Source organism: Tinamus guttatus, unplaced genomic scaffold, assembly GCF_059628265.1.
Source record: "Tinamus guttatus ecotype Peru unplaced genomic scaffold, ASM5962826v1 Tinamus_guttatus_pri_ptg000051l, whole genome shotgun sequence".
Lineage (NCBI taxonomy): Eukaryota > Metazoa > Chordata > Aves > Tinamiformes > Tinamidae > Tinamus > Tinamus guttatus.
Genome location: NW_028288585.1, coordinates 1112788 through 1140386, shown reverse-complemented (window position 1 = coordinate 1140386; position 27599 = coordinate 1112788). Strand labels below are relative to the sequence as shown.

Below are 27599 nucleotides of genomic sequence, written 5' to 3'. Positions count from 1 at the left end.
GCCCATAAAGTCGCATGCTACAGTTAAGAAAATGTTTACTGTATATTGCCATGTTTGCAAAGTATATATTTCAGTGCTAATTTTACCAAGACAGTTAAAACAGAAGATTTTATTGTATAGCTGAATCACAGTAAAATTACCTTGTATCGCAGCAGATGTTTGTTAAGAATATGTTTGTTAAGAAGTATAGCATTCTGTTATAAATTTCTGTGACATTTGCAAGCCACTAGAAAACCTATGGTGTTTTTATGAGAAAACTTTACTGCTCTTTCAGTAGATTGCAATAAATGATCACAAATTCCAATGGTGTGTAGTAACGAATCTTTTTATGTGCTAATTACTTGTTTTTGTCTTTTGAAAGGGACCAAAATACTTCATTTTGAAACAAGTGTCAAGAAGTTAGCAAGACAGTGAATTAATTTGTGAGAGAGGAGGATTTAGAAATTAGAGGGGTTTTTTTATTTGTTTTTGCTATTGGCTGTGAATCACAAGCTCTTCCAAGCATATCATCAAAGCATAAGTAAATGGTTTGAGAATGTACTTCTTGCTGATGGTGATCTGAAAACTTGAGAATTTGTGTCAGGTCCCATGCTTTTATAACATGCCATATAAAAACACCTTTGCTTAGCCGAAGGTCAGGACTTGCTATCACACCGGCTGAGCCGTGCAATCTCTGTTCTAATATTAGTGTGCCAGTGTTCCAGGCTACTTCTGAGTAGTGCTGGAAGGGGGTGGAAATGTGTAATCATCCTAAGATTTTTTTTTGCGGAAAGGGTGGAATACTAGGAATAGCAGCATGATTATGAAATTACAATTTGGCAAAGCCTGAGAGACAGCTCTATTTAAAGCAAGTTCTGTGAACAGTGGAACTAATGAATTTTTGTTCCCTGTCAATGTCTTTCATCTGCTGTAGATCCAGTTTCTTCCTCTGTATTCCTTGCGAATGAAGTTCTCTCTGTGGGGCAGGAGAGAAGAGACAGGAGATGCTTTGGCTAATCCGAAGCGCCGAGTGGCAGCGCACGCGAGGATGGCACTTGCCTGCCCTTCCCTCTCTGGGAACTGTATTTGGGCCTCTCTTTTCTACCTAGCAACTGCTTTTCACAGACCTGCCAGAACTGAATTGATGGAAACTTTTCTCCCTTTCCCTTAGCCACCTACCCTTTGGCAGCCAAGCTGGTGCTGTATGTATTTTCTTTGGAAATATTCAGTATCTCTGCATTTTCTTTTGTGTGAGAAAGGATTATTTCTTTTCTTTTTTCTTTTCTTTTCTTTTCTTTTCTTTTCTTTTCTTTTTCTTTTCTTTTCTTTTCTTTTCTTTTCTTTTCTTTTCTTTTCTTTTCTTTTCTTTTCTTTTCTTTTCTTTTCTTTTCTTTTCTTTTCTTTTCTTTTCTTTTCTTTTCTTTTCTTTTCTTTTTTTTCCTTTACAGAACTTCAGAAGTTCCAGATAAAGATTATGGTGGTAAGATTGTGACATGCACTTTCCAGGGATTAAAAGTCCCCCAGGCAGCTGTAGTCTCGAGCCTATAAAAATATACATGCTTTAGTGTTGCATTTATTGAAGTGAGGAGAGTGTTTACAGAAGATCTCGAAGTTCCTTATTTAACAAATTCATCTGTAATAAAGTTGACATATGTGGCCGTCAAAATGCACTCATCATTTTAAAAGGCTAGTCTCTGTCAAAATTAGGTGACCTATGAAATTAACTGTAATTCTAGAAGCCAAATTTTGAAGATTATTTACACCAGGCCTCTCTCCTAATCATGTACTTAAGAATGAAGTGACTGCTCTGGTCCTCTGTGCCTGCCTTAGCAGCAGCAGCAGTGGAGGGAAGCGCCTCCAGAAAGGGGTCCCTCGTGGGATGGGGATGTGAATTTATGTTACAGATGGTGGATGGGAGGAAGTTTGAAGTGTCTCCTCTCCATTAGTTTTAAGGCAGCCTAAATAGCTATCTTTTAGGCTAGATCTTAGCCATTAGATAAAGTTACACGGGCCAGCTTTGTGGTGAAGTGGCGAGTCAGTGAACATGAAGTGTGAGCTACTCACTTCCTTCATGAGGCGATTCCTGATGAGGCGTCAGGCGCCCCGGTGCTCCAAGGGTCTGTGCCTGCCCACAGCTTGTGCTGGGGACCGGCAGGCTCCGGCCGACACCGGCATCTTCACTCTGGACTCTGCCTCGCTTAAGACCAGCGGAAGACGACTGAAACTAAGATTTAACTCTTCTGTCTATTTACCTCCAACCTAAACTGTCACCAAGCTGAGAAGGTAGCACGGGGTATATTTATACGTGGATGATGCTACGTATTTCAAGCCTAGGAATTGCGATTTTTGCCTAATAAGGAAAGGGTGAAGCGTGTCAAAGTAACACAGAGCTGTTTTCATCTGATGTGCTGTCAGAAGAGAGGCAGCCAATATACATATAAAGCTGGTAGACAAGAAAAAAAAAACAAATATTCTCAGCAAACACTTAGTGAATGTGACTTCCTCCTGAGAGGTTAAAGAACAAAGCGTTGGGCGTTTACAGCTTCCATCTGAAAGCTGGGGAAAACTGCACTGTCCCCTCCAGCACAGACGAGGGAATGTTACTCAGTCAGGGAACATCACATTTTTTGCCTTTTATTTCCCCCTCAAGGGCTTTCACTTGCCCGTTTTACAGTATGTACGTGACCTGAGACAGAGTTTTTTTCAGACATTTTCTTATAATGACAGGAAAGCATGTGGTTTGGCAGGCGTATTGCTGCATCCTATGGTATAGGCTGACACCATCTTTCTCCTAGGTAATGGCTGATACAGCCCTTTTATTGTTAATTGTATATTATTTAATCCTACCTTTATTTTCTGCCCTCCTTGAAGTCATTATTGGATAAATGCCCTTAGTTCACTTGAGAGCAGAAACGGGGTACCTCACATCATCCAATCCATCACAAATTTTGGCTGTTTCTCCCTTTCCTTCCTTATTCTGTAGGAATTCTTGATTTTTTTTTTTTATGTGAGGATGTTGACAGTCAAATCAAAATTCAGACAGGGCAGTTGCAGTCCCAAACCAAGTCACTTAGATGGTCTGTTAGAGGGAGGTGCCTTCTCAGCTCGCATGGGAGAAATCCAGCATCCAATCCTTAGTTTCTATTTGGAAGATCAACTGGTTTGTTCTGAGGGAAGAATATAGATATCCAAGAGGCCCCTGTATCTACGAGTGCTTTAGGAGACAGCGACATGCTGTGCCACGATGCCCATCTGAAATACCTCTGTGCATGTGTATGACGAGGCGGTGACAACCCCGTTCTCCTCCTGAAGATCCTCCTTCCGCCGGAGCTCCTGCACGTGTCCTGCCCTCGCTGCAGGCCTGCCCCACAGTTCATGAAACAAGCAGGGATGTCCCCCAGTGCGGCCAGCCCTCCCACCGCCTTCCCGTGGGTGATTCCAAGCCCGTGAACCAGCAGTGCTGGGAAGCAAGTGCTTGTCCCTGCCCAGGAGGAGTGGTGCTGAACTACAGTGCTGCGTGTCCTGCATGGGGGTTCATCAGGAAGAAAAAAAATAATAAGAAAGGGAAAACTTCCTCATTTCTTTGATGTCATAGTATGAAAAGAAGTTGCGATTTTTATCCCTATTTTGTGTCCTCTGACATGCTTTTATGCAGCTCCTGGATTCTCTTCATCACAGCAGTGTGACTGCTTTTCCTTTCAGCGAGAGTGGAGAAAGGGTCTATCTCACTTCCGAGCGTGCTCGAAACAGGCCCCTGGGTGGCACTAATGAATTTGTGCGTGTTATTTTAGGCCTCTGGAAAGCATGGATTTGCCTTGTTATCCCTGGACAGAGGAGATAACTATTATCTGACTCTGTAGTCCACGGAACCCTCTCCAACTGCTCTTCTTCTGTACTACAATAATCAGGCACATAAAAACTGATGAGGACTAGCTAACATTTCCTTTTTTTTTTTTTTTTTTTTTTTTTTTAATTTAGAGCTGTCTCCAAGAAAGTGTCTTCACCAGAGCCAGTTTCAGAGTGAAAACCCTTCTCTGCTGGACTCCAGCATGAAAGGCCTAGATTTTACCTTGAATTCTGTGCAGGATTCAATATACTGGGGACTTGAGCCATTAGATCACTAATGTCTCTAAGTTTCCTGGTGCTGATTGGCATGTAGTGGTTGTTTTTACTTAGTGCATGAGCCATGCAGTGGATCACGGACTGCCCATAAAGAACAAATTTCTGCCCCAGGGGCAGACAGAGACTACAGGCTGCTAAGCTCAGGGCATCCTTCAGCCTCCTCAAGTGCTCTCAGGCAAGGTACAGGCAGCAATCTGGGCTCCCAGCATTTGCTACTTCTCATCTGCTCTTCCTCAGCAAGACAAAATGTGTATGTTGCTCCTCTCCATGGAAAGCAATTATTTCAACAGCAGCTTCCCACACAGAGATGAAATTGAAAATTGCAACCGTTTCTAGAACATGAATATCTGCATGTTTTTGCATATCCTTGTTCGCATGTGTGTGCCTGTTACAGAAATGTTTGCAGATTTCATCACTGTGTGGGAGGTTGGCATTTCATGAAACCATTTCATAATGTATCAAAACTTGATAGATATAGGAAATATTTTATATTAGTAAAAAATAGCTAATACTTTCTAGACTTTGATTAGTTTCTACATGTTTTATATCATTTATAAAAATGAAAATGAAATATGGAACGCAAATCAACACTGAGTAAAAAGGAAATATTAGTATCTTATCAAAACTGCTGAAAAGTTGTTTACCAAATGCACATTTTTTGCAGTCATGGAAGAGGAATCCTGATGGGATGCACCAAATTGTAAAAAACGTTACCTGTTTGGAATATACTCACATCCATCTAGTCCACTATCTTTCATACAATGGAAATATCACCAGGTACTTCAGCAAAAATCCCCTCAAAATGTATGTGGGATAGTTTTCTCTCTCACTCCTAATTAGAGCTTACCATGATTGTAACAGGTGAATCATATATAATTTTACAATACAGTTCTTTTTCAGGATTCCATGTTCCTCAAACAGGCCTATATCTCATATACAAAACAAATCAGCAAGGAACAGAACATACACAGGCATAAATCACTACGGAAAACATTTAATGAGCCATTTGGTCAACATCTCCTTTGCAATAGTTTCTCCCAATTTATTTTGTGATGCTCCAATTGGTCAAAAGGACTTCCTGCTTTTTGTAATCAGAGAAATATAGTCAATAAAAGGATAAACATTATTAAAGAAAGCAATATAGAGAATAAATTGAAGATACAAGAGACATGATCAACTGTAATGTTTCTCCTGCCTCTAATGGAAATGAGACTGAATCCAGTGCACCCAAAGATCTTTTTTTCTCCCCGCAGACATTCAACTGAGGCCACAAGAAGGCTTGTTACATATTTATCATTTGTAATAACAGTGTCATTGCACTTTAAGAGTAATTGGAGAATAAAATTTGAAATGCTGTCAGATGCAGCTGTATTTCTTAGTGGATAAATCTCTCTGAATAAATCAGTCCTTTCCTTAGTTCTGTTTTCAAAATTTACACTTGCAGATGAAACCTTGCGCTTATTCGATCCTATTCACACGTACCACTTCTACAACCTTTATCCACCTGAAATTCTAGTGCAGACAGCATCTAATTGTCATGATCTGTGCCCTGCTCTCTAATTGCATGTGCCAGAAAGCCGGCAGCTGTAGGAATGTGTCATTCTTGGTTTCTCCCCAGGTCTGCAGAATACGTTGCCTCCCATGACGTTACAAAGCAATTCTTGGCAAAACACAAGCCAGAGCTCTCCCATCTGGCTCAGGCTCCCGCCTCAGCCCTTTGCTTCTCTTTACTCGGCCCTTTGCTTAGTGCAGCCCAGCGGTCACCCCGGGCTCTCTGGAGGAGGGAGGCTGTTCTGCAGTGGTCACAAAGCGCTTCCTTCGCTTCACCAGGAAGCCACGGAAAGAAGTGATACATTGAGCCCAGCACTCAGTAATGAGCATTTTCTTGGTTTGAGGTCATCAGAGCTCAGAAGGCTTAGTCATGTGAACTACATGCATGTTGCAGCTGGAGTGTTTTTAAGAACACAGGAAAAACAAGAAGAACAAGGAAGCATAAGAATAGCTGTGTAAATTACTTCATTATAGTGGAGTTGGCTCCTGGTAGGAAGTACCAACTATTGCAAGAAGTAGGATCTGGGGACTGAAGAGCACAATAGTGACTACACGTTTCTTTGGAAATGTGCTTTGCACATACCCCTTCTACAAACGCTCTTTACTCTTTACTTTAATACATTTGCTGGTGAGTAAGACTCAACTCAGATGCAATATATTCACATTTTATGGCTACAAAGAACTGCACAGGTATTAATACTCTCAAATGCTAACTGAGAGCATTTTTAAATAAGCAAAGAAAGTTGGCTATTGTGTGCCAGACGGAGAAGATATCAGAGCACAGATTACGTACTAATGTCCTGTGTTCCGCTCTGGGCTGCTGATGCTGTTGCTCCGGGCTCATGGTACCAAGGGTTCCTTGTTACATTAGCGTGGGTTGACCTTTTCCCCTCGAGCAAGAAACCAGTATCAGCAGAATTTTGGAGAAATGACTAGTCCAAAATGCAAGAAAAAAAAAAAAAAAAGAAAGAAAGATTATTTTTCATTGCATGTGTCAGGCAATGCAGGCTAAAATATATGAAGACTCACTGGTGGGCACAAGCATCTTGGCCATCGTGACAAATTGACAAGCAAAGTCGCTGAGGGTTTGTACAACCCGAGGCGTCAGAGAGCTCAGATGGGTTCGGCCGCGTGAGCGTTGACCTGTTTGTGAAGGAAGAGCCTGTTTCGCACTCCCTAAGGGTAGCATCTTCAGGCCATTTCATAGAGTGTCGAGACACATGTCAGAAAAAGCCCTGTTCCTGGACTCTCCCAAAGGCCACACAAGGAAAGAGGTCCCAGAGAGGAGGCTGCTGAGCCCTGCTCGGTATCGTTGGCACTGGGGGAAAACGAGCACACACTGTCCCTGGGCAAACGGCCTCTCGGACACATCGGATAAGACCCTGATTCTAACATGCTGAATTACTTATGTCACATTCAAACCGTCTGCAGGATGTGGATCCTTGCTCGGCTCTTACATGTTTTTCTCAGAACAAGAATCTCCACATGCAACTGGAATAAAACCCATTCTCAGAAGCAGCAGCTCCTCAATGCCTGTGCAACACCTGGGGCTCTTTCACCCACTTTAAAGAAGTTATTTTTCTTAAATACTCAATATTTTCTCTCAGTTTACCCTTCCCACATATTCTTCTCAGGTCTTCATTAACACTAAGATCATCTTAGCTGAAATAGGAAAGACTCCACTTCTTAACTTCAATTTATTATGTTCTCCAATAATGGGCAAGCATATGTGCTTGTCAAACACTTGCCTCTCACTGAGTATTTTTGTCCGTGTTTATACTGAAGCTTTTGATTCAAACCAATTGCATCTGTAGTTTATCTCTGAACATTTAAAGGAAAAGATTAGGACTCTTCTCATCAACCCTTCACTATGAATAAAGCTTCCAGTTCAACTAAGCCATAGAGATTTCATCCTATATATTTTTGATATTTTCCTTCACTTACATTTGTATCAATAAAAGCCAAGATTATTAATGAATTATTCTCTGAATTGATTTATAAAAAGGCTTTTCCACAGCAGAAATCTGCCCTTTTGATTCTGACTTCAGATAAAAAATGATAGTTTTAGGACTGAAAGAGCAGCCTAAAGGTCCACATACGTAAACCACGCAGCTAACACGGGCTCGGCACCCACTGCAGGTGCTGCCCTGCTCACCTGCCCTCGCGTACCGGGCACCTCAGCTGGAAACCACCCCTGCAAGTGCTCCTCACCCTGCCCTTCTGTTTTCTGTTAGTTCTCATACTAATAAGTTCTTCTCACTCTTCAAGTATTTCTCAAAGGCAGAATAATTTGGAATTATCCATCAGGCTGATTTCCAGCTAATTCCCCCAAACTGGTTGCTGAGTTAGGTACATAAAGAGTATTTGTTTCCAACTGAAGAGATATGGAGTCTGTGACACAGCGGGTATTTTAGTCTCAGCCAGAAGTGGGATTGAGCTGGAAGGGGAGGAACCTGCTCACCTCACAGCTTGGGTGCCTGTTCTCGGGAGCTCTCATTGCAGCATGAGTCATGCAAAGAGGACTCCTCTCTTTGGAACAGCTTGATGCCTTAAGGGGTCAACAAAGTGAGGTAGCTGCTCTCAAGTGAAGGAAGAAAGTGCTTCCTTAAACCTCAGAATCCATGGAATCTTCTAAAAATATATACAAAGCAGATAGGTACTTCAGACAGGAATAAAGAGCACACAACAGATGCCTTCACTTTATTCTGAGCTCCAGGGACATACAAATTAGTAACAACTTGTCCTTTAGTAGCATTTCACATCCATAAACCTGAAATCACTTTTAAAAAGCAGGCCAGTACATTTTTCTCGTTTTACAGATGGGGAAATTAGATGTGGAATGACTTGCTCAAAGCCAGACCTGGGGCTGCCAATATTGGAGCAGACCCAGCTCATCCTATTGCTGACCACAACTAGACACATCGCAGGAAAGTACAAGAAAACCCGCAGTACATAAGTGTTGAGTAGTCTGCTCACCTATGATATTGCGTGGTGCAAAACTGAGACTGGTTATGCAACTGGTATCAGGGTAGGTTCAGTCTGAAAATAGCAGTGGGAAATTATATTTTCTCTCCTTTTACATGACACAAGCAGGTTATGGGAATGTGTACCACAGGAAAGGTGAAACGACTCAGTATTGTAGTTCTAAATGACACCATCAATGTCGTGCAAAGCATTCTGAAACTAGAGAGCTGCTTAAAGAGCTTAGCTAATCTGTGTCACGGCTCTGAAAGCAGCAGCTCAAAGGCCATGAAACCCGGTCTTGAGCTTTGAAATGTAAAGAGAAAAAGTCACAGAGAATAAAAGGAACTTGTACAACACGGAGATGAATAAATTTCAGTTTTGCTGTGACACCAAGGGAAATTTGGCCCTCGACGATGTAGGCACAGCCAGAGTCAGGGAGCTGCAAGCACAGGGAGCCCCACGTTGCTCGCAGAGCTCTGTCTTGTGGATGGCTTCAGAAGCCCCACTTCAAAGCACACACATGGCTCCTCTCGTGTTAGAAATTGTTGCGCCATGTTACAAAATATCACCACTATTAAGAGGCTCTCGCTAACGATACAGCCATTTTCACTGGAGAATGAAGAGGATACCAGAAGCCTTTTGTGGCATTAGGCAACTGCCACAGGCATAAATGCTCCAAACGTTTATGTTAAGACGATGCCTATCAGACTACATGGCACTAGGAACACTTGGAGATAGTGTCTGCACTTGGGTGTGCCATTTAGCATGAGGATTCAGAGGGGATGTCCTGTCCTCAGAGGCATGAGGGCAACGCTGACCAGTACAAATTATCCTTCACAGAGCACATAATTGTGCCCTGCCTAGCGCTAGGCTGTTATTAAACGCGCTGCATTAACAACACAACACTTAAATCATAGAATCATAGAATCATAGAATGCTTAAGGTTGGAAGGGACCTCTAGAGATCATCTAGTCCGAGTATAAGTGATCCTGACGCACAAGGTGTACAACCACCACACGAAGACAGCCACTTTATTCCAACGCTCTGCATGTTCCCGATCATTCCTGCAGTTGGTCCAGTGAAAGAAGGCCCCTCTGCACCTATCTGCTAGGAAAGGTACAAACCCCATTACCTGCAATGGCTAAAATCAGTATATCACACACTGATGAAACAGGCTCTGAACTGCACTTTCTGAAAAAGTTTTCATAGTACCAGGTAGTGAAAATTTTTTAAAATGTAGTGTTTGTTAAATAATGATCTTCCATATAACGAGTACACTCACCATCACATATAAACTGTATTTACATCCACCTTTTTTACCCTGGAATCTCTCTGCTTTCGTTGTTATTCAGTAATTCTACAGCACCCTTTAACATGCTTCATTCCTTCCCAAAGACAAATCCCTCCCGAAAAGACCCGCAGGGCACAGCGGGGCTCTGTGCAGGCCGAGAGCTTGCACACAGATGAGCTGCCCGCCCTCCAGAGCACTTAGACTAATCTGGCAGACAGTGACATTACAGGACACAGAGGGGAGATTCGGGAGCAGGCAGAAATGAGTTATGGAAAGTGGATCTTGAAGTCAAACATATGGACATCACGTAGATAATTTTTAGAATTAAGAGAGAGGATTATATATGACTTGGAATTTTTAAGTCTTTTATTTGACTGTAAACTCTCTTCTAAATCTGTCCTGTGATTTTCATATGATCGACCTTTTCCTCTTCCTTCCATAACTTCTACCCCGATTAGCATCTGGACTTGTTCTCTAACCTTTTCCTTTCACTTCCTAAGTAAAAAGACAATTTCATATTCGGTAAATTAAATGTGGCTTTCAATATACTTGGCAGAAAGGTGCACTTTTCTTCAAGAAAGAGAAATATGGGCCCCTATAAAACATCTGAATGAAATAAATATAGAAACAATGTGCCTTTGGGGAGTGCAAAAACACTCCAGGGCTGATTATATTTGCCAGAATATTCAACACAGACTCATCAGATTAATTAAAATCTGTCATAAGAGCAAATCATTAAACCATAAAAGAGAAAATTCAATATACTTCCTGGAGTCAGAAGGCTATTTTTACCCAATCAAAATAACACTGCTTTTAGAAAATCTTTGTTGCTTTACCAATATATTTAAGCGGGATTTTGATATCAAAGATGCTGCAGCAATAAAAGCACAGACCTTAATTTTTCTCTTTTATTACACGACATTAGCTATCTATCTGGGCCCGGGTTTGTGCAGACAAACACACCAGGCACGGAGCAGCCTGAGCCACACACCAGGGCATGGAGAGGAAACGGCGGAGCGGCAAAGGAGCCGCGTGCGGCACGGAGCTGTTGTGGAGAGGGAAATGCTTGTTCGCGATGGAGCTCAGCTTTCTCATTTCATATTTTCTTTTCATGTTCTTCCTTAATCTTTTAAATTTGTGGTTTTGCAACCGATTTCACATCTGATTATTGCTCCTCTTCCTGGCTAGCTACCAACCACTGCTGACACCTAAGGCTGGTATCCTTATTCTTGAAGCCTGCGTGAGCCAAATGCATGAGTCACAGAGCTCCCTCCAAGACTCCCTCTCTTTGAGTTTCTGTTCAAAGAGCCCAGTCTTAAAACGAGATAAGCTAAAATGAATCTGGCTAAAACATATACACAGCTTTAAATAGCTCAGAATATACCACGAGCTTGGAAGGTGCTAAGCATTTTGATTTTAAGATCTCCTTCATGCTTCTATCAGGACCATATGGAACCTCCGGGTGTTCTGCTCCTCCTACACCGTTCTGCACTATAGTCCACACTTCAATATAGTGGCCCAATACATCACAGAATCACAGACTCACAGAATCACAGAATGGTTGAGTTTGGAAGGCATCTCTAGAGGTCATCTAGTCCTACCCCCCTGCTCCAGCAGGGACACCCAGAGCACATGGCACAGGGTGGCATCCAGGTGGATTTTGAAGACCTCCAGAGAAGGAGACTCCACAACCTCTCTGGGCAGCCTGTTCCAGGGCTCTCTCACCACCACAGCAAAGTTGTTCTTCCTCACGTGGAGGTGGAGCTTCCTGGGTTTTTATTTGCGCCCAGAAGAGCAAAAACATGCTAGGCAGTAGTTTAGAAGAGAACTGTATACATTCATATTATCTGTACAGTGTGATTTACTTTCTGCGCTTACACAATATTCAACTGACAGTAAAGCTCATTGAAATGTATGTAGTCATTTGCATTCATCTATTTAATATATAGTTACCTGCCTGGTACTTATTGGTAATTATGACTACAGCCCAGATTTACTAGTAACTTTCAGGAAAACAAGACTGCTTGTGATGTGTCACCATGTGCTGGAATGTCACTAGACCATGTCACTTCAGAAAAGATGAAGATCCCTTTCTAGTTTTAAGAATTTCGGTTCTAATTTTCAGAGATGCAAAGAAACCGCAATCTTTAGATTTCAGGATGTTTCAAATGCTCAGCACCCATTGAAATGAGTCTGTTCTATCCGTGGTGCCAAAACATCTAATTTCATTTAATACTGGGGCTCAGTCTGTGTGTGTTGAAAGTAATATACAGAAAGAACCGAGAAACTGGAGGAAAAATGTATTGCTCCTAGTATCTGATGTCTCCAGTTGGCATACAGAAGCATGAAGACATTTAAAATACCATCTCACCTTATTTAGTGATTTGTAATCTTCCGAGTTATGACATTACTCCTGTTTGCTACACAGGGCAGCTGTAGGTGCTGAAGCTCCAAGAATACCCAGTTCATTCTGCCCTTGGGACAACTGCAGGATGGTTACGGACCAACTTGCAATTTCAATGTTAAGCAACCATGCAATGTTGTCCTACCATCCAATGCCAGTTTGAGGAAATATGATATATACTTTTGTCACTCCTGTGTACATAGCCTTAGCAGCCTTGCCCCTACTGGTTTTGTATCGCATAAGGAGATTTTTGTACAGTATAAATACATGTTGTATTGTGTAACTGAATTTTTGTAAATCACAAATTCATATAGGTATTAATATAAGTATTATTTTAACATTACATATCGTATGTATGTGAGTATTAAAAGGTTCATGGGAGTAGAACTAAAACTTAGCTATGAAAACTCATGCCAAATTTTCTGACTTTCACAGACTTGTACTTTTTTTTTTTGTAAAAATGTTGTATTTTACAACGCTTTATGGAATTCATTTGTGGAGTTACATTTTTCTTTTTAAACGAAGAAGAAAAACAACAGAAACTGCTTGTGCAGCTGTAGACTCCAATACTTGAAACATAAAGCTACCAATTCTTCCATTCTTCTTTTGACTGCAGATACTGGCTCTAGAGCTGGGCAGAGATTTCCCTACACAAAATACATTGCTGAAAAGCAAAGCTGAGAATTCATTTCATAAATGCCTGACTTTTGTACACCCAGGTACAAGGCAGTTACCCTCTCTACCCTTCATAGTCAGCGGGGAGACACAAACAGCTCCTCGGTGATTCATGTCCTCCTGAGAGAGGCGCTTGCAGCTGGTAATTCATCTCACCAGCCTCCAATGCCCGTCTCGGACGAGATCAATCTCCTTCTGCAGGATCTGCTTCTCGCCACCAACTACAAAAGGTGGGTAGGAGGGCTGGTTCATAGCTTAAAATTGTCTTAAATACCTCAAGCTTGTGATAGAAATGAACTTTTCAGCTTCTGCCATTCTCTACCAGTCAAGGATAGCAGGTACCATATTATCCGATTCCCTGAGCTGCCCAGGCTCCAGTTTGGGTAGCCAGCTTCTAAAAGTTGAGTTTTGGGAACATTTATTGAAATCCTATTTCCTGAGAAGTTTTATTCGCGTCTCTTTTTCAAGGCAGCATGAAAATGTGCAAAGCACCAAAGTTTCTTATGAATCAGAATTTCGCAGATTCATCAACCCCAAATGGAGCACTGGGTATTTCTGGACTTGAATATTAAAGGATGAGACATTAGAAAAACACAGCTATTTTAACATCTGGTTTCATTCCAGTTAATAACTTCCCACCTGATACATTATTCTCCATTAAGTCAAATTTATGCTAATGCAGTCCTGATTAGCAAATACTATTTAAAGCTGTTTTCTAGGAAGACTTTTGAGTAAGGCAGGTATCCAGATTGGGTGGGTTTCAGCCCAAAGTGGGTGCTATCGAATCATAAGCCAACCTGACCTCTCTGTCAGGAGCTCTCTGACAGTAAGAAGCCCTGCAGAACCATGCAGCGACTTGTGAGGATGGGTGAGGAAGGCTAGCGAAGACAGGGAGCTTGGAACATTGTGTGTGAGTTAACCCCCAGACTGGCCTGTGCAGCCAGTGCTCTGCAGGGCTTAAGGAAACGCGAAGCAAAGGGCACCAAACTGCTACAGACCCAGCAGGGCCGGTGTGCAAGATCCCTGCATGGAGGGGCCTCAGTAGGTGACCTCTGTGTGCCAAGTGTCACTGCATGGGTAAAATTCATTCTAGCAACCACGCTGTACCCCAGAAGAGGCTTTCTCTTCCTCTGTGTGGGTGTCTTTTTTTCCTTCTGGAAAAAGCACATACCAAATAATGGTCTTACTCTGCACTTGTCTGGGGTTTTCCAAAGACAGGAGCTGGATCAATAACTACTTTCCAGGGCAAGTATCATGTCGTTCATTTTAGAATTAGGAAAAAGTGAGCTTAAGCACATGAAACTAAGCTGATTTCTTAAAGCTAACTGATACATTCTGGCAACACAGTAGACATTTTCAGAACATATGTACTACACAGGTCAAGTTCTTCACAAAATACAAAAGCAATTACCATTTTCTTTTAAAATGGCAGTGTTGCTGCCACAGCGCTTTGCTACAGGGGCCCAACAAGAACTGACAACGGATAAGTTCACTTCCATTTATTTCCCAGGGAATTCAGCTGCATCCACAGCTCTTGCCCTTCCAAAAAGGCTTCTATTCCTCAGCTTTGGGACGAAGGTGAGGAACAGATGTATTCTCTGCTCTTCTAGCTGAAGCTGTTTTCCTTTTTTTTTTTAAAAAAAAAATCCCAATAATTCAAGACTGTCTGGGACAGAAATGGGAAACAACTGCATACTTCTATGCAGAGCACTGGGTGGGAAGAAGGAGGCTGTTCCCGTGCGCTGAGCGGGCAGCGCAGGAGCTCGTGAGAAATGGGGATTTCGTCGCCGAGGGGAGGCGACTGCCGTGCTCAGCTTTGCCAGGCCCTGTTGCCCTGTCCGTACCGGAGTTCCAACTCTTAGATGCTCAGCTCCAAGCAGGATTAATAGCCCATCTCCTGGGTTATTTATCACCTTAACTCCCTCTCCTATTTCAGGGAGACCTAGGCATATTCTCCCATATTATGTGATAGCCTTGCTACTAATCGCTCCGACGTGCGGTTTGCTCAGTCTTTTGTTGCCCTTTGCGGGGGATAATTAATTAACCATTGGATTAGAGCAGGAAAAAAGGTTTTTGTGTGCGTATATACATGCTGAGCATGATTCAGTAACCTAACGACTGAGAGAGACAAAGGCACCGTTACGCCTCGCTGAAGTATGTTATAGGCTATGCATAGGCCTCGACTCTCTCCAGAAGGGTTAGCTTAGAGAAAAACGTCAGGAATGAGCTGCCAGAGAGCAGGCCTGTGCAGAGGCCTCAGTAGAGGCCAAGGGCCTGGTACAAAATGGAGAAGAGAGAGATGGAGAGGGTGATGGCATGGGGCAGCTCCCAGGCAACCCAGGCAGGTTGGGTCCAAAGGGTAAAACAGGTAAAAACTGTTTTAACAACGGCAGGTAACGGAGCCTGTTACCGCAGGCGGGGCCCTCCACCTGCGCGCGGAGGGAGCCGCAGCGCGGGGCGCGGGACCCCGCGGCTCCCTCCGCGCCCCGCCGTGCCCGGAGGGGCGGGCGGCGCCGCGCCGGGAAGTAGTTCCGGTGAGGGCGCGGGCGCGCGCGCGGCGGGCGGTGCGCGCGGCCGCGCGAGCTGGGAGCGCCGCGCCCGGGCCCGCGCCGCCGCCGCCATGGCCACCCGCTCGTGCCGCGAGAAGGCGCAGAAGCAGAACGAGCAGCACCAGGCCATCCTGGCGCGGCTGCTGCGCGAGGAGGACAACAAGTACTGCGCCGACTGCGAGGCCAAGGGTACGCGGCGCGGGGACGGGGCCCGCGGCGGCAGCGGCCGGGGGAGCCGCCGGGGCCGGGCCGCGGGGCTGGCGCGGGGGGCCCGGCACGACGGGCTCGGGGTCGGTCCTGGCTCGGTCACGGCGGTGCCGGGCTCCTGGGGTCTCTGTGCGTGGCGCCGGCTGAGCCTGTCACGCACCCTGCTCTGCCCGTGGGCTTCTTGGAGGAAATTTTGAGCATTTGGGTACTGCCGGGTTCCACCTCTTTCTGCCCTAGTAGTTCCATTCGGTGCCAAAGTCGATAGTTGCCTTTGTACTGAGCTCGAGTTTGGAAAGCTGCGGCGTGCCTCTCGTTGGTGTTGGGCGCAATCGTGAAGATGCGTCCCCAAGCGAGATGATTGCGGAGCGGCTTGCTGCTGGAAGGGCAGTTCTTGCTGAATAACAATCAGGTGATCGCGGCGGCCTCGCCGTGGGTGACGGCTCCGCGGGGCCTCGCGGTACCCCGGCCGGTGATGGGGGCTCCGCGCAGGGAGCTCCCTCCAGCATCGGTGCTTCCCGGTCATTCCCAGCCCGGTCGTGTGTGTGTGTGTGCGTGTGGCTTCCCAACCCAGGCCTGCTGCTCCGGGGCCACGAATGCAAATCCTGCCCGCTTGCCTGGCGAGCACCGAGCTTCATACGTCTCTTCTATGGAAGCGTGAAAATAGAGCTTCCAATTCTTACTTTTCCTTTGTGTGCAGCCCTGAGACATGTTTTGTGCGTGGTATATGCCATAAGGTACTAAAATACTCTTCCTGGTTTGCAAGTAACTCTGCTTGTTCCTGTTACAGCATGGATATTCAGGCCCTCAGATTGTTTGTTACTGTGTTAGAGGCTCGTTGGCTATGTGTTTTTTTTTTTTTTTTTTGGGGGGGGGGTGTCATGGTTATATGTTTCGTGTTTTATTGACACCTAAGCATTTTGGTGCTTGGTGCTATTCAGGTTGCTTGCTGTCTGAATCCTGTATGGTTGTATGTGCACCAAAGCACATGCTTCAGGGCTTGGTTGCTCAAAAACACCTTGGAATTCTGCAACCAAATTTATCCACCTTCCTGAATTCCCCCTTTCTAGGCATCATCTGGTCTGTGAGAAATGCTTGCAAGTTGCTGTAGGCCTTTTTGCTTGGTTTCTTTTTCCACTTCGGTTCAGCAGTGTTGGCACTCGCGGCCTCCTTCCCCTGCTGGTTGTGTTTCTGTGCATTTATCTTCTGTCTCTGATACTTTCCTGCCTCTCTTTCTTTATAAAATCTTTCTGCCAGCTCGGTTTTTGACAGATGTCCAGTGTTTTTCCTTCTCTTCAGGTTCTGGAGCACGGAAGCACCTACCACTCTCTTGGCCTGCCTGTCTGCCTTATCTAAAAGCTGTTTGCACTTCTGACGGCCTCTTCCTGTTGTGTCATTTGCTCTTCAGGCCCTGGCCTTGCTTTCTGTGCTGCAGGCTTTGCCAGCTCTCACCCCTCCCTCGCTCCCAGGACACGTGGCACCTATAGACTGTGGTATAGGTGAGCCTTGAATACCAGAGGGTTGTTTTGGTTTTTGTTTCCCCTTCCTTCTTCTCTCCAGCGTAATGTGCAAATGTCTCCTGTTGTTACAGTGATCCTCACTTTCTGATCTCATATCCTGTTGTTAACTTGTAGCTGTCACCTGCCCCTGCCTTGCGTAGAGCTTTGACCTTGCTATGACTGGTCCTTCCTCCTGCTCGGTTGCACGTGGGAGCTGCCGGGCGCAAGTGCCCGAAGCTGCCGGGGTTGCCAAGCCAGAGCACGGCTGCTCCTGGCTCCCAGGCTGGCTCTGGGGACAGGTCGTGCCGCTTCCAGAAGGGCCTAAGTGCTTGTTCGGGATGCGCGGTCGGGATGGCGCCTTCGTGGTGCTTGGGTTCCTTGCAGTGGGTGGGGAGAATCAGAATGCTTAAGGTTGGAAAGGACCTCTAGAGGTCATCTAGCCCAACCCTCCTGCACACGCAGGGTCACCTAGAGCACGTGGCCCAGGACTGCATCCAAGCGGGTTTTGAAGATCTCCAGAGAAGGAGACTCCACAACCTCTCTGGGCAGCCTGTTCCAGTGCTCTGTCACCCTCACCATTAAGAAATTTTTCCTTAAGTTCCTGTGGAACTTTTGGTGTTTCAGTTTCCGGCCATTTCCTCTGGTTCTGTCGCTGGCCACCAGTGAAAAGAGGCCAGCACCATCCTCCTCACTGCCTCCCTTGAGGTACTTCTAGACACTGATCAGGTCCCCTCTCAGCCTTCTCTTCTCCAGGCTGAACAGGCCCAGCTCCCTCAGCCTCTCCTCATAGGGCAGATGTTCCAGGCCCCTGATCATCCTTGTGGCCCTGCGCTGGACTCTCTCCAGCAGCTCCACATCCCTCTTATACTGTGGAATCCAGAACTGGACACAATACTCCAGATGCGGCCTCACCAGGGCTGAGTAGAGGGGCAGGATCACCTCCCTCGACCTGCTGGAGACGCTCTTCTTAATGCACCCCAGGATCCCGCTGGCCTTCTTGGCCACGAGGGCACACTGCTGCCTCATGGTCAACTTGTCGTCCACCATGACACCCAGGTCTTTCTCTGCAGAGCTGCTCTCCAGAAGGTCAGTCCCCAGCCTGTACTGGTGTCTGGGGTTATTCCTCCCCAGGTGCAGGACCTTGCACTTGGCCTTGTTGAATTGCATGAGGTTTTTCACCGCCCAGTTGTCCAGTCTGTCCAGGTCCCTCTGGATGGCAGCGCAGCCCTCTGGGGTATTGGCTACTCCTCCCAGTTTCGTGTCATCAGCAAACTTGCTGAGGGAGCACTCTGTGCCTTCATCCAGGTCACTGATGAATAAATTGAACAGGACTGGACCAAGGACTGACCCCTGGGGGACACCACTAGCTACAGGGAAGATTCTGGAGTGGTGAGTTGAGCATAGTTGCAGCTGTTCAGAGGCACCTGACTAAAATGCACCTGTGTACAGAGGCTCTGCGTAGACTTCTGCAAAATCGTAGACTTCTGGTTTTCTTTCTGGGCAGGAGAGCTGTGTGGAGACTCTCCATGCTGAGGGGCTCTCCATGCTGTCCTGGAAGCTCAGGCTGCTGTGCGCTTCCCAAGGCAGGCAGCTGGGAAGAAGGGAAGGGAACACTTCTTTGATTCAAATTATAGCTCTCCCCTGCTATGGAATCCTAATGATACTGTTAAGCTCTTCCCTGGCATGTTGCTTCCCTGGTAGAACTTCATTTTGACCAAAAGAAAAGTCAGGGGTATTTCTTTCAGGTTATACCTAGATGATTTTCCCCTATAGTAGGACTAGATGATTTTCCTTTCATGCTCAACTTGGTAGCTGAGTGCTAAAGATGTTTTGGTGCCTGACAAAGTAATCGCAGAATGGTTTGGCCTTCTCTCCTCCAAGCTGAAGAGTCCTGAGAAAATACACATTCTGAACTAGTTTTCACAGCGGAGAAGACTTAAATATTTTGTTGTGAACAGTTTCCTTAGTCAATTTGCAGGATCCAGGATGAACAGAATGGAGCTGACAATGGGGAACTCCAGAGAGGAATTAAATGTGTTTGGAGATGAAAGGAGAAGTGATGCTGTTAGTGGTGCAAGAGGTAAAGGAGACTGTGTCAGTCTAGTAATACCCATCTAGATGGCTCACAGACTTCAGTGACTTAGAGCTGTTTTAAATGTTGTTATCTCAGGTGTCACTCTGGACTAAAAGACCGTAATTACCTACTAGCTAACTTACTAGCTAGCCCACTAGCTAACAACCCAGTAGCCTTCTCTGATGGAATAACTGGGTGGATAGATGAGGAGAGGCAGCAGGTATTGCTCCAACTCCTCTACCTTCACTTCAGTGCAGCTCTTTACATGTGTCTCCCATAAACATTGGGAGCCCAAATGTTGCCCATTCCCATAGGCAAGTTGAAGTACAGTCCAGATGAGCAGACAGTGAGCTGGCCTGAAAAATGGGTGACTGGCCCGACTCAGAGGGTTGTGATCGCTGATGTGGAGTCTAGTTGGAGGCCTGTGGCTTGTGGTACATCCCACGGGTGAGTGCTGGGCCCAGCCTTGTTCAGTGTTGCCATCAGCGACCTGGATGAGGGGACAGAGCGCACCTGCGGCGAATTTGCTGCTGAGACAGACCTGGGGTACAGCAAAGGCTGTGCTGACATTCAGAGGGACCCAGGCAGGCTGGAGAGACGGGCAGAGAGGAACCACTGAAGTGCAACAAAAGCAAGTGCAGGGTAATAACCCCAGGCAGCAGCGCAGGCTGGGGGTGATCTGCTGGAGAGCAGCTCTGCAGAGAAGGACCTGGGAGCTCTCCTGGACATCAAGCTGACCACGAGCTAGCAGTGTGTCCTTGTGGCCAAGAAGGCCAGTGGGCTGCGTTAGGAGGAGCGTGGCCAGCAGGTTGAGGGAGATCCTGGTGAGCCCACCTGTGGTGCTGGGTCCAGGCCTAGACTCCCCAGGATAAGAGAGACATGGAGCTACTGGAAAGAGTCCAGCATGGGGCTGTTAATGTGATGGACTGGAGCCTCTGTCCTATGAGGAAAGGCTGAGAGAGGTGGTCCAGTTTAGCCTAGAGGAAAGAAGACTGAGAGGGAATCTTATCAGTGTGTACAAATATCATAAGGGAAGGTGTCAAGAGGGTGGGACCAGACTCTTTTCAGTAGTAGCCAGTGACAGGATAAGAGGCAACAGGCACAAACTGAAGTGCAGGAAGGTCTACTCAAACATGAAGAAAAACTTCTCTACTGTCAGGGTGACTGAGCCCTGGAGCAGGTTGCCCAGAGAGATTGCAGAGTCTCCTTCTCTGGAGATACTCAGAACCCGCCTGGATGCGACCCTGTACTGCGTGCTGTAGGCAGCCCTGTTTGAGCGCTAGATCATCTCCAGAAGTGCCTTCCAACCTCAACCATTCTGTGATGACGTCCTGAAGACCATTTCCTCCTTTCCCTTGATTTGGATTGGTATAAATGGCTTCTTCTGTAATCCTTGAGGGGCATCTGACTCCTTGGCCTTCTGAAGGTGGCAACTTTCCCAAAGACCCAGACTTTCTAGCTGAGGTGTATTAAAAATAGCAAGTTGCTTTTTTTGAAATGCCTTGCATTTAAATCCAAGTTGCAGCCTGCTCCTTCAGACTTCAGTAATCTCTGGAGAGCTCTACCTTTCTGCGGCAATTCCATTTTTAGTCAGATATGGATATATTGGACAGCAATTATAATCACTTGCAGCTTTGTTTGCAGTCCTTTTGCAAGCTAGAGAATATGGCTGAGGACACCTCTGCCAGGGTCAACATGAAGCAGTAATTGGGCCCGTTGCTGACTCTATGTTACTTTCTGGAAATGCTTTTTATTCTCTCTTTACCTTGTAGCTGTTGGAACAGCTGCTATGAGTCTGATTGCCACTACTAAAAATACACTGGAAGGTACCTGCTTTAGTGCCACACTGTAGTCGGTGTGTGCTTGTCACCTTCAAACTCCACGCGTTCAAACTGCCTAGGAAAGGGATTTTTCCCTGTGTGCAGAAAAATCGGAGGCCCTGGAGCAGTCCCCGAGGTACCTGAAGGGGTAGAGTGGTGAAAGTGAGTGGACAAGGCAGTTCTTGCACTGGCTGTTTTTTACGTCACTGGGTAAGCAGTTGCGTGTATAAGGCAGTAGGTGACTTGCTGGCATTATGCTAGTTTCTGCAAACATTGGAAATGTATTTTTGGTAACCCTGGTTATCCTGAATCTTTCAAAGAAAGAAACAACTGAAGTTCCTTTTGATGCATAGTGTTATGGTGCAGCTCTTGATACTCCTTTTCTGCATATAAATAGGTAAAGCTGGCAGGAGTTGGAAGGCTTTGTATAGTGGGATGCTGGGGAAAAATAGGTTTTTATCTGTCCATCTGGCTGGTGTGCTGACTATGCCGAGACTCACCATGAAGCACCTATTTTTTTTTTCCTTTTGATGTATAGGGATCTTAAATGCATTTTTATTGCTGTTGAAGTGTTGGTGTCTGAACCTCTTAGGCAATAACAGCTCTTATGGATTTATAAAAGGGAGCCAAAGTCCGTGAGTTCTGTTACCTTTTGTCGGCAGCCCTGCCTGTAGGCGCCTAGCTTGCTGTTTCAGCACACTGGGTACCCAAGTGCAGCGCAGGCCCGGAAGACCCCGGGCTTGTCCTTATCTGGGCGCGAGGCAGGTGATGCTGCTCCGAATCCCTTACCTGGGGAGTGCAGGGGCTGCAAAGTGAACGGGGGACGGTCACCTGGTCCGGTGCAGCCATCCTAGGGGCAGGCTGCCGGGCTCCTCTACGTGAGCATCCCCAGTTGTGCTCGAACGCCAGCTCTGTGCTTGAAACGGATGGGGAAGTTTTCTCACATACAGTCCATGCTATAAACAGGGAAGGATGTGGACTTGTGTTAGCTGATTAACTGTGAAACTTGTGAATTTCCTTTTTTTTTTTTTTTTTCCAAAGTTTAAAATAACACAGAAGCTAGCAGACTTTTGTATCGACAGTTGGGGATTCTGGGTACCTTCAGAAAAAAGTGGATAAATTTGTGGGTCTTTGTTGTTGTCTTTTTTTATATTCACTTACTTCATGCCTTCATTAGGCTAGGAAGTGTGGCTAAATAAATTTTATTGGAATTCTGGTATAAAGGGTCAGATTGACACTGTTGCTTGCTCACCAAGATCAGTTGTTCTAGTTTGATTATAGAGTTAAGGATATTAGATAATTTTTTAGTGGTATTGTACAATTTTTAGGTATCTCTATGTGCTTGAAGACTTGTTTTGCTCCTTTTGAAGAGTAGCAAGTACAGACTTTTTGTGTGGGTGGAAAGAGACAGGAAGGAAAGATTTCAGTGCTGAGATAAGAATAACCAAAACAAAATTTACAACTTTGGTTTCAAGTAAAGCTAATTTTAATTTCCCTAATAATATTAATTTATCAATCTCAAACTGTAAGTCTCTTAGCAGCAGAAAATACCTAGTTTAAATTGTGAAAAGAGCAAACTAGCTATCAAAACAAATACAGAATATTCCAAATATGTTTAGTTGTTCAGTTGCTGAGACACATGTGCGTTTTTTTTAATAGACAACTTAAGTCTTGCATGTGATCTCTTCTGTGTCTTGGAAACTGATATTGACATGTATAAACCCCACTTTTTGTGAGGTTGCTCTTGTTCTTTACTTGTTTTGATGGCTAGTCTTCTTAATGCCTTAATTTTGTCTCTATATTTTAATAAATACTGTGTACTTCCTCAGGAATTAATGTGCAGTAAATGGTTAACTTCTTTAGCCCATCACCGTGAAGTGAGACAGTGGGACGAGTGGATCAGTGTCGGGTTTGGAGGCCAATTCCCCAAACAAGAATTTGCCCTAAACTTTGTAGCCATCTGCTGAAGGTGCAGGAAACGTCTGCCCACTGCTGTCTTTGTGCTCTATACCTTGTACCGCTGAATGTGGTTGTGGATATTAGATGCGACTCTAAATTTTCGTGGAACTAGAAATTGCCAGCACTTCTCTGAGTGATTTTATTGCAAGATTGGTCTCGCTGTTGTAGGGCTAGGCATTCTTAAAGAACAAAACAGCATCACAGATGGGAATATGAATGGACAAATACAATAACTGGAGGCTACTACCTGTCAAGGGAAGCCCTGGAATATCCTCCACATGGAATAATGAAGGAAGAAATCTCTGATTTGTGGTAGATACTGCTGCCATTAGCAACTGGACTTGTCCATCTTTTCCTTAATAGTAGTAGGAAGCAATCACTGGACTACTTATTTTGGGGCCCTGTTGTGTATTTTATTGTGTTGTGACCCCTCTGATTCGCTGGGTGTATTTTACATGCACAGAAATTCCTACTTTCTTACATTGCTTTCTTACAGGCATTGGCATTCCAGGGTGTAATCTAAGAGCTTCCTTTGGGTGCCCTTTGGAGCTGGTAGTTTCTGAAAAATCTTTCAGCATTGGTGATGTTGATAAAACCACGTTCTTGCCTTCTACAGCAAGAAACATAGTTTTGTGGTCCAGGGACTACTGGAGTCTATGTCCTAAGTTATGGTTCAGCTTCTCTTTACTGACATGAAGATGTCACTGCTGATGCCACATGTTACAATCAGTCTTCGGTGCTTAGATCTCCTTTAACAGAGCTTAATTTGGTGCTTTCTCTTTCTAGGCAGAACATCGGATGGCTTTTAAGAAAGAAGCTGCAATTCCCCCTTTAGACTTGTTGGCCATAGAGAGGAAGCAGTTAGATATGTGCTTGTGATAAACAGACTTCTGGGGAGGCTCCTTTCCTGGAGGGATGGCTCCCTCTTTAATCCAGATTCTTCTATGCCTTTATTTGGCTCGAGTGTGGTAAATCTTCCTCAACTGGCTCACTGTTGAGCCCATGGCTCCTTGAATCCCACTTCACCTTTCAGAAAATGCTGTTGTCACTCGCTACAGAAGGATTAAGATGAGTTAAGGCAGAGCCTGTTTTTTGGTGTTTTTTTGGCTGAGGTGACAAGATTCTTAGGCTGCTTGTGGAGACATTAGACTATGGACATGAAGCAATCTCTGCCTGAGTAGAGTAGGTCCTCTTAGGAGCATACTCAGGAACTTTCCCGTAACACAGTTATGCCAAACAGACTGTCAGGACTTGGCAAGGGGTAGCCAAGGCACCCATGGTCCAAAGGTATAATATGCCACTATGTGAACTAGCATTTGAGGGCAGTGTTCAGTGGCTGTCAGGTGCATGTTGCTCCGCAGATGATCTTTCCAGGAAAGCTAGCAGCATGGCATGCTTTCCTTAAGCCGCTACTGAAAGGAAAAGCCTGGAGAAGGTTTCAACAGCCCATAAGAATATGTAGCAAGACTTGCGTAGGCTGTTATCTCTGTGTGTGTTTTTTAACCTTGAGGGAGCAGTAAAGCGAGATCTAACATACATCTCAGAATCATCTTGAGGTGGCCATAGTCCCATCTCCTGCTGTGTGGGTGTTTTTAAGTATATATACATATATAAATATGTATATATTCACAGACCGGCTGGCTGGCACAGACCAGAGCAGCAAGCAAAGGGCGCAACCCAATTGCAAGGCTGCAGTCAACAGAGCAGTGCTGAGCGGGGTTCACCTCAAGCATGTGCACATAAATAAGTTTGGCAGGACTAAGTTTGGCCATCAGGAATCTTGGACCGCTGAGACCAATGGACAAGTCTGGGGGAAAGAAGACTCGCCCCTTGTGGAGGGGGGTTGGTTAGAAAATGCTTCAGCTAAAGCAACCCCAGTGGGAGGGACCTGCTGGGGTGCTGGCACAAGTGTGGAGCGAGCTGGCTGATGTGGTGGAGCCACGCTGGTTGTCGTTGAAACCTCGTGGTGACTGAGGGGGATTCCTGAGGGCTGCAAGAAAGCAAATGTTGCCCATAGCTTTGAGGAGAGCAAGAAGGAGGATCTGGGGAACTGCAGGATAATGAGGCTCACCTTGATCCCTGAGAAAGCGATGGGACAAATAATGCTGGAAGCTATTTACAAACATCTGGAAAACAAGAAAGTAATCAAAAGTTGTCTGCATGGAATTATGAAGGGAGAAGTTGTAGTTAATTAACCTGGTAAACTTCTGTGATGACATGACCGGTTTGGTGGATAAGGGAAGAGCGGTGGCTGTTTGTTACCATGGCTTTAGGAGGGCTTTTTGACATGGTCTCCCATAACATTTTCATTGACACAGCTATGGTTATGGTGTGGAGGGCACAAATTATCGTGTATCTGGAGAAAAGTTCCTGGTTTTTGTTTACTTCTTTTTCTTAATTGGGGAAGTGAAAGACTTGAGAATAACTTGCTGATTGTCTCAGTAAGTTTAGATGATCTTCTGAACCTTCTCTCCTTTTGAAGAAAACTGTTTGCTTCTTATAGCCCATTTTGGCATGTGGAGGAAAAGGGGTTGAGAAGTATATTCCAGTCCTGTCTGCGATGGGACCTTGGACACCAGTGTGTGATGTACACACACTGCTCCAACCTGGCTTTGCAGGTGTGATTTTGCTCAAATGCTTGTGCCTGGCTCTTGACTGTGTCCTATAAGAATTCCTGCAGGAGGAGATGGATATGATTCCTTGTGTGTCAGCTACTCCTCTTGAATGCAGCTGAGCTTGCAGGTGAATTCAAAACATAGCCGTGAGTGGCAGCTGGGACCACGATTCCCTGGAATAACCTTTTTAAATAAACTCCTCTGCATGTGCGCTCAGAACAGTTGTGTTCTAACTTGTCATTCACAGCAATTTCCAGAAACAACTGATATATCAGTAAATAACAGTGCCTTTAAGTGTGGGAACTGACTTCCGCATTAAGGTGGGTATTTATGGGATTTGTTCACTTGTCTGTTAGCTGACAGACAAACATCCCGAGCTTTTCTTTGAACGTGGCACACACCATATTAGCACACACCATTTCTTGCCCTTTTCACAGTATGGGGCCTGTGCATTTGAGCTCTGCTCCTAGAGGTTGCTGGGAGAGAAGACCCGCAGCAGTGATGCAGAGCTGGCTGGTCTGTGGCCTCTTTACTGGGTAACATCTAGATGGTTATTCTCGACTTTAAATATGCTGAATCTCTGGAGAGTTGCTTAGAGCTTCAGAAGAAGTAACCGTCATTCCCCGTAGTTAATAAAGGCTGTGAAGTGCTGGTTGGTTTTTCTGGATGTTCTACTGCTCGTAACAAACAGCATCGTGAAAGAAGAGGCACTGAATTCCTCTTCCCACTTGTCTTGTTCACAGTAATTTTCATTAAATATGTATATTTTTAGAATTCCTATTTAAAAGGGTTACTCCAAACCCAGGTGGCTTTATAGCATGAACTTCCATCAAGTGTTTGGCACCCTAAAATACAACAGAGGAAGTCCAGGCTCAAGATCACATACTAGGGAATCCTCCAGAAGTGTAGGAGTGCACTCTGATGCTTCCCAAACAACCTTATTTGCTGAGAGTTTTGTTAAGTCCAAGACAAATGCTGCTGACTGCTTTACTGTATTTATTATCTTCTCATAGCTTCTGAATGAAAGGGTCTTCTTTGGGAAAGGGATGCAGAACGACAAAAAAACTCTTTCCAGCTGCAATTTTGTATTATACTACTATAGAGACGGGAAACATAACTTTTTCTTTCTTTTTTTTTTTTTTTTCAAATAGTGCAGCAGGTTACTCAGCGGGTTATGGAATATACTTCTGAGTTGTTCAAGATTGAGCTGAACGAAGGCCAGGGCAGCAAGATCTGATTAGATCTGCTTGAAGTCACAGTTTGGTCTGAGCGATCTCAAGAGTTCTTTTCCTACCTAAGTTACTCTATGCTTTGCATTCATCCAGTGAGAAATGAGGTGCAGTGTGTCCTTGCATCCACCAAGGCAAGTGGCACCCTGAGCTGTGCTAAGAGCGTTGGCAGCAGGTCAAGGGAGGTTGATCCTTGCCCTCAGACCTGCTGAGAACACAGCTCGAGTGCTGGGTTCCCCACTAGGAGTCATGGAGCTCCTGGAAGGAGTCTCCAGGGGCTGCTTCAGGTAGGGTGAAAGGACGGGAGTGTCTCTTATAGGAAGAAAGGCTGGGAGAGTTGGGCACCCTTCAGCCTGGAGAAGAGAAAGCTGAGGGGTGATCTTATCAGTGTGTGTAAGTGTCTTAAGGGAAGGTGCCAAGAGGATGGGGACAAGTTTTTCTCAGTGGTGCCCAGCACTAGGACAAGAGACAGCAGGCATAAAGTGGAACACAGGAGGGTCTGTCTAAACACGAGGAAAGGCTTCTTTGCAGGGAGGGTGCTTGAGCACAGGGGCAGGTTGCCTAGAGGGGTAGACAGGGTCATGGGCAATGTGCTGTAGATGTCTGTTGGACTAGATGATCTTTAAAGGGCCCTTCCACCCTTGAGCTTTGGAAGATCGACACT

The 27599-nt window shown here is 45.2% G+C and overlaps 2 protein-coding genes across 2 annotated transcripts in view; one reads left to right on the top strand and one right to left on the bottom strand.

Moving 5' to 3' along the window:
- ASRGL1 (asparaginase and isoaspartyl peptidase 1) overlaps positions 1-27599 on the bottom strand; it is a 449509-nt gene that overhangs the window by 109067 nt on the left and 312843 nt on the right. The gene's annotated exons all lie outside the window — the stretch shown is intronic.
- Positions 15560-27599, top strand: part of SMAP1 (small ArfGAP 1) — a 79372-nt gene continuing 67332 nt past the window's right edge. The window contains exon 1 of the mRNA XM_088539851.1: positions 15560-15724. Coding sequence (XP_088395977.1) covers positions 15607-15724 — 118 coding nt within the window. The 5' untranslated portion in view covers positions 15560-15606. The remainder of the gene's footprint in view (positions 15725-27599) is intronic.